Source organism: Triticum aestivum, chromosome 1B (genome assembly GCF_018294505.1).
Source record: "Triticum aestivum cultivar Chinese Spring chromosome 1B, IWGSC CS RefSeq v2.1, whole genome shotgun sequence".
NCBI classification, from domain to species: Eukaryota; Viridiplantae; Streptophyta; class Magnoliopsida; order Poales; family Poaceae; genus Triticum; species Triticum aestivum.
Genome location: NC_057795.1, coordinates 305,810,128 through 305,817,556, shown reverse-complemented (window position 1 = coordinate 305,817,556; position 7,429 = coordinate 305,810,128). Strand labels below are relative to the sequence as shown.

At 42.0% G+C, this 7,429-nt stretch overlaps 1 protein-coding gene across 1 annotated transcript; it reads right to left on the bottom strand.

Moving 5' to 3' along the window:
- Window positions 1-175: 175 nt before the first annotated feature.
- Window positions 176-2,639, bottom strand: LOC123120895 (cyanate hydratase). The gene is made up of 4 exons (XM_044540870.1): window positions 2,174-2,639; window positions 1,364-1,435; window positions 755-863; window positions 176-399 (listed from the first exon to the last, which is right to left on the bottom strand). The coding sequence occupies exons 1-4, from the start codon at window positions 2,449-2,451 to the stop codon at window positions 355-357; spliced, it is 504 nt and encodes a 167-aa protein (XP_044396805.1). The 5' UTR covers window positions 2,452-2,639; the 3' UTR covers window positions 176-354.
- Window positions 2,640-7,429: the final 4,790 nt, after the last annotated feature.

Sequence of the window (7,429 nt, the reverse complement as noted above, 5' to 3'; positions counted from 1 at the left end):
AGCCATGACTTAACACTTGTCATCTCAACGGCATGGTCCATGTCGGGGGTCAAAGGGCACACGATGAAATATTCCACCAAATTACATTTCCTAGGGAAAACATTTTTATTTCAGCACATCAAACCGCAGGCTAAACAATTCATGAAAAATATAATTCACTTAACAGAGCGAAGAATGATGATTTAAACCACATTTTTAACAAATTATTCTGCATACATGTAGAAAGTTCGTTTATTTGTCGGTCATTCATGCCAGAAAAGCCATTATTCATTTTTTTCCAAGTCTAAAGTAGAATCAGGCAACACACAATGTGTTACACCATGAACATACATCCTCTTCGTAACACCAGCCATCTCAAGATGCATTCCGGTTCAATCTTGACATCATATGTTCAGATCTCTGCATATGTGGAAAACAAAATTGTATGCTTAACTGCTTGCTAAATTCAAATGAGCAAGTAGTGTGATAAACCATGATTTAAAACATAAAACGATTATCATAATTAGTTTTTAACTGCCTCCACACTCAATAACTATCTACTACTCCAATATCTATGAATGGATCACTGGCAGTCATATTTACTAATGGATCACTGGCAGGAACAACCGAACAAGCATCACTTCAAGCAGGTAAACTCATCATTATGTAACAAAATTTTCCGTACAGAAGGCACCTGCTTCATATGCCTATGAATGCAAACTAAGCATCATTGGCTTATCAGGAACAAAAGAAACCTCCAAAAAAAGTAACAGACCTGCTCGGTGTAAGGCAGATACTTCCCATCAAATGTGACCACCACACGATCTTTTCCATCAGCCCCTTGAATCTTGTCAACTGAACAGTAGAAGTCTATAGCCGACATGCTGCAATTGAAAGCATTTAAATAAAGCAATAAGACATGGAAAGATTATTGAGAGTAATAAGACAGGCAGATCAATTTTGCAATCTCCATAATACTATTTGGAGTATTATAGATTATTGAACAAAGATCCAGTAAAAAATACATCCTTAGAATTGAAAGATGCACTACCCGCAAAAAAAAAAGAAGAAGAAGAATTGAGAGATGCCCACATTTCAGACAGGCTTGGAATACAACTGTTTTTTCACGCAAACAAATGAGAGAATCTAAATCATCTCAAGTTCTAACAGAAATTCTAGGTTACAGTAGAACACCATTATTTATAGACACGAAATAAATCGAAAAGTGCAACAAAAGTGTGCATGGGTCCAATAAGCACAGCACAAATTCAACAAAGTAGCACTCTCCTTTTTGAGAAAGCAACAAAGTAACACTTTATCAATAAACATTTCTCATGCCTAGCAATCAGGAACTAATGCAACTAAGTATAGGTCGGTTTCTTACATTCCATCACCAAAATCCTCATTGATGATCTCCTTGATGCTCTCTCCAAAATGCATAACAGCTTCATTCAATCTGTGTACATTATAATATAACAAAGTTAGTCCATATTGTAGCATTAATTTCAGTGAAATGTATCTTCCAATAATTAAGTGAAACATTTGTGCGAAGGGAAAGCATCAATGAAACATGTGGAACCCGGAAATAATGTGCCATCCGGATAAATTGGAACAAAATAAGCTAAACTGATGTGATTAGAAACAAAGAAAAATAGTGATACACCTACTCTGGACAAAAACAGCATGGTACAACTGTGCCAGACTGTTGTCCCAAAGTGGATTATCAAGTGCAACAAGCAAAGTACAGAAGCTAGAGATTCCGAGGAAAGACAGAGGCATCAGTAACTATCAACATATGGTAAAATTTATTCTTCTACTGTTGAGTAAGAACTTAGGCACAGAACATCCCATTTGAGTTTTGAGTTTATACAAAGAACGGAAGATTAGAGTTGACACAAATACCAAAGAGCTGGATGGGAGAAGGTTGCTGTTTGTTAAACATTGTGGAATTTTAGCAACTATCCCTCCCTCGTCATGTCTTCATTCAGATTCAGCAGAAGAGACAATATTCTTCCATTTTTTCGCTGACATTTAAGCTATCACTTTGTTTTACAACATCATGCGCTATAGGCAGTGTTTGAAGTAGCTGGCAGTAATCGCACGCCCCCTACACCGAGTTCGAGATGGAAATCGGAGATAACTACAAGGGCCTTGGGAGTGGGACAAGACTGGGCGGTCGGCACGAGGTAGGCACCTGTATATGGTTGGCTCGTGGACGATGTCCGGGTGGTAGGACCGGAAAGGCGGCCGCATCATGAGCTCCACGAGCTCGTCGGTGAGCGCCGGGACGGCCGCCCGGAACGCGGGCGCCATGTCGGGCTTCAGCTGCGCCTGGCGGCGCAGCAGCTGCGCGACGTAAACGTTGGTGAGCCCCGTCTCGGCCGCGATGTCCGAGAAGCTTTTCCCGGACTCCTCCTTCGCCGCCAACAGCCGAGGGACTACGGCCGCCGCGCTCGCGCCGCTCTCCTCCATGATTTATCCGTCCGCCGTCTGCCTGCTTTGCTCGCGAGGTGCTCGACGAAATCGTGGGTGTGGGAAGGTGAGGCACGGCAGTGGATCTCTGACTGTACACTCGTGGTGGGTGTGTGGCTGTAATTGGCGGCGAAACGACGGGGAAAGTTTTATTTTTCCTCCCTAACTTTTTTTAGGATAATAGCTAAATTTTATTGATCAAAAGCCACATGGAGCCGGATGCAAAAAATACAGTGGGGTTAAAACCAAACATGGCGCCCCTAGTCCAGAGAATTCAAAATTTTAGCTAGTCTATCTGCCCCGGTATTCGTTGCTCGGCCTTCGAAGATGAATCTGCAATTGAAGTTTGACGCTCGATGCTTGACCTCCTTGATAATGTGTTCATAGGTACCGTTCGTTCCCTTCTCAATGTCGTTTATCACTTGTTTCGAGTCGGAGGCAACAATAAAATCTTGAAGTAGCAAATCCTCAGCAAGATAGCTTCGCGACAGGCGATCGCTTCTAGCGCTGCAACCTCCTTGATTCCATGGATGATCATAGCCGAACTACCCAAGAAAAGACTGTCTGCGTTTCTGCATACGGCTGCCGCAGAACCTCCCAAGCCGGAGCGAGCTAGGCTGACATCTACATGAATCTCCGTGTATCCTGGCACGGGTGCCTAAGGTCTTGAATTAGTATTCATCGGCGTAGCTTGTTTCCTTGCTTTTTTCTGGGGAACTATCTCAAACTCTGTTAGAAATCTGTTTATGAAATGATGAGTGGCCGAAGAAGTCTGGTAGATCTCCCCGTGAATAACTTGTCTCCTTGCCCACCAAATCACCCATAATGTCACTGATAGCTTGACAAAAGATTCATGTGAGTGTGTGTCGATCATCGAGAACAACCATCGCCTTGCAGTAGGTTCCACTGTTTCGCACAAATGTTTCGCCAATTCTCCATCAACTAGTGCCCAAACACATCGTGCCATAGCACACTCAAGAAGAGAATGCCTCCACGAATCAACAGCTCCACACAAGGCACAAGAGCTCGTGACAAACAATTTTCTATGTGCTGACATCCTCCGTTGGCAGCGAATTTTTCGCTAGTCTCCACAGAAACATGTGTATCTTGCCCGGTACTGGAATCTTCCATAGTACTCTCCATGATGCCGCGTCTCTATCATTACTCGATGATCCTGAGGAACCATCTAACCAAGCTTCTCTCCTTAATTTTGTTGTGATTATCATTTTGTAGGCTGACCTGACTGAGAAGCTCCCACTTTTTTTTCAAAATTCCATGCCCAGGTATCATCCATATCCCTAGTACACAACGGTATGTTGAGGATGGCTGGCACATCAATCGGTAGACAAGCCTCGACAATTTTTACTCTGTCCTAGTTAGCAGTGGTATGATCAGTAAGTTCAGAAACAAATGTGTGTGTGTGTGTGTGGGGGGGGGGGGGTTGTCCGACCGACAACCGAAGGGGCGCATTATTATGTCCCTCGGTATCCAATTATCATTCCATATATGGGTCGAAACTGGATTACCAATCCGCCTGATCAGCCCATGTTTCAATATATCACGTCCCTCCAAAATGGCTCTCCATATCTTGCTTGGACTGCTGCCAAGTTCTGCATTCAAAATTTTATCCGAAGGAAAATAAACAACTTTTAATATTCTTGCACTGAGTGATTCTGGAGTTTGAAGAATATGCCATGACTGCTTTGCAAGAAGAGCCAAATTAAAAAGCTCAAAATCTTTGAAACCCACTCCTTCCATGTACTTAGGTTATTTGATGAGGAAAGATTTTGGAGACCTCCTCTGCCGCACAGTACGATTGCGCTTATGGGCCTCGGCCCATTTAGTGTTCCCATTTAAGAAAAATTCATCGAATTTACAAAAAGATCATCAATATTAGAAAAAAATCATTGATTTTGAAAAAATCTCATCAATTTGGAAAAAAAAGTTCATCGATTTTGAAAAAACATTATTGATATTGAAAATGTTAGTGCACTTTTAAAAAGAAAAAAAAAGAGAAAAAACTAAAGAAAAAATCAAACAAAATCGGCCCAGAAAAAACCATATCGTAAAAAGGTCAAACTCCCTGTATACATTTTAATGGGCCAACCCATGTAATATCGATGGAGGGGTGTGTGTGTGTGGGGGGGGGGGGCTGTTTGCATCGATGCCGAGAGCAACTAATTGAGGAGCCGGTTACTCAGCCGCCGCTACGTGTCGCGCTTTGGGCTCTACCTCCATATTTTTTAAATATATTTCCGCATACGTTTTCAGATTTTTAGATGGTTTTTCCTAGTTTTTTTGGTTTTTCATTGGTCTTGCTTAGCTTTAAAAAAACATTTGAAATTTATTTTTGTGTGAAAAAACGTCATTTCTTTTTTTCCTTCCACGAGAGGCACAACCATGCCTCTAGGAAACGGAACAAAAATGCGTTTTCTTTTTTCTTTTCTTCCGTGAGAGACACGACCGTGCCTCTCGAAAACAAAAAAACGTGTTTTTTTATTCCTTCCGTCAGAGGCATGGATTTGCTTCCATGAGAGGCATGGCCACGCCTCTCGAAAAAGTAAAACAAAAAATTGTGTTTTTTCCTTTTGCGAGAGGCACGGTTTTGCTTTCACGAGAGTCACGGATTTGCTTGCTCGAGAGGCATAGTCATACCTCTTTCGGAAAGGGGAAAAACACGCTCTCGGTTCTTTTTTTCGTCCGGTTTTTCCTTGAAAAAAGCGTCAAAACCTATCAACATGGGATCTAGTTTTGAAGATCTCGATGTGAAGAATCCAACGGTGCAAACAGTTAGAGATTTGGATGCAAGGTTTAAGAGATAAAATGTTTTGAATAGACAGATCGACAAAAAAAGGGGAAAACTCAAAGGTTGTGATAAGTAGCGCCCATGTTGAAGGAAATATGCCCTAGAGGTAATAATAAATTTGTTATTTTATATTTGCTTATTCATGATAAATACCCGCCCCCTACAACCACTAGCTGGTTGGCTGCTCCGAGAGAAACTGACACTTGTCATTTGAGAGCATCCCATCCTCCGAGGACTTTGAGCAAAAAACATCAAGTGAGGAAAACCCAAATCCCAAACCCAAACCTAAAAACCCAAAGTGATTGAGCATCACTGAAGAGATTGTTCTTGTGTGGAACCGATGCTTGTTACCTTTGAGTACTGTGTATCCTCCAGACGGTCGGGCGTCATGGTCTGAGCATCCAAGAGAAATTGTGGATTGCCGAGTGACCGAGTCTGTGAAGGTTTGGAAGTCACCTGTAAAGACTTACCACTACTGTTGGGTGAGGCATGTGTGATCTTAGCTCAAGGAGAATACAGTGAGGACTGTGTGTCCGGGACTGTGTGTCCTCGAGTTTAAATACCCAGCCGCTCCAACCAGACGTACAACTATTACAGCAGTTGGAACCGGTCTACCAAATCATTATATTCACCAAGCCTACTAGTTCTATTTCCTCAACTCTTTCATTTCCTCAGTTATGTGTTAATGAACCTGATCATTACTCTTTGAAGACTTTGACTGAAGAGTTTCTCTAATTCCTCAATCCTATTTCTTCAGTCAGTTTGTCTTCGTCCAGCTTATCCTATGTTTACGCTTTCTGTACTCTGTATTTTTATCTTTCATTTCATCATGATGACTATGTTGTTGCTCTGTTATGCTTATACCTGAGTACTTATTCTGCTGCTAGTAGTTCTTCGCTTAGGAATTTTCTCACCTTGAAATTCCTTAGTGAAGAATTCTTAAAAATCACCTATTCACCCCCCTCTAGTCGACATAACACACTTTCAGTCTCCATCGTATCTATAATTTTTGATTGTTCCATGCTATTATATTATCTGCTTTGGATGTTTAATGGGCTTTAATATGCTCTTTATATTATTTTTGGGACTAACCTATTAACCGAGGGCCCAGTGCCAATTTCCGTTTTTTGGCCTATTTTGGAGTTTTGCAGAAAAGTAACACCAAACAGAGTCCAAACGGAATGAAACCTTCACGATGATCTTTCTTGGACCAAAAGCAAACCAGAAGACTTGGAGATGAAGTCAGAGACGTAACGAGGAGGCCACGAGGCAGGAGGGCGCGCCCAGGGGGGGGGAGGGGGGTAGACGCGCCCCCACCCTCGTGGTCCCCTCGTAGCACCCCTGACCTAGTTCCTTCACCTATATATACTCTTATACCCTAAAAACATCAGGGGGAGCCACGAAACCACTTTTCCACCGCCGGAACCTTCTATACCCATGAGATCCCATCTTGGGGCCTTTTCCGGTGATCTACCGGAGGGGGATTCGATCATGGAGGGCTTTTACATCAACACCATTACCTCTCCGATGAAACATGAGTAGTTTACCACAGACCTTCGGGTCCATAGTTATTAGCTAGATGGCTTCTTCTCTCTCTCTTTGATTCTCAATACAAAGTTCTCCTCGATGTTCTTCGAGATCTATTTGATGTAATATTCTTTTTGGTGTGTTTGCCGAGATCCAATAAATTATGGATTTATGATCATATTATCTATGAATATTATTTGGTTCTTCTCTGAAGTTTTATATGCATGATTTGATATCTTTGCAAGTCTCTTCGAATTATCGGTTTAGTTTGGCCTACTAGATTGATCTTTCTTGTCATGGGAGAAGTGCTTAGCTTTGGGTTCAATATTGCGGTGTCCTTTCCCAGTGACAGTAGGGGCAACAAGGCATGTATTGTATTGTTGCCATCGAGGATAACAAGATGGGGTTTTCATCATATTGCTTGAGTTAATTCCTCTACATCATGTCATCTTGCTTAATGCATTACTCTGTTCTTTATGAACTTAATAGTCTAGATGCATGCTGGATAGCGGTCGATGTGTGGAGTAATAGTAGTAGATGCAGGCAGGAGTCGGTCTACTTGACACGGACGTGATGCCTATGTTCATGATCATGGCCTTAGATGTCATCATAATTATGCGCTTTTCTATCAACTGCTCGGCATTA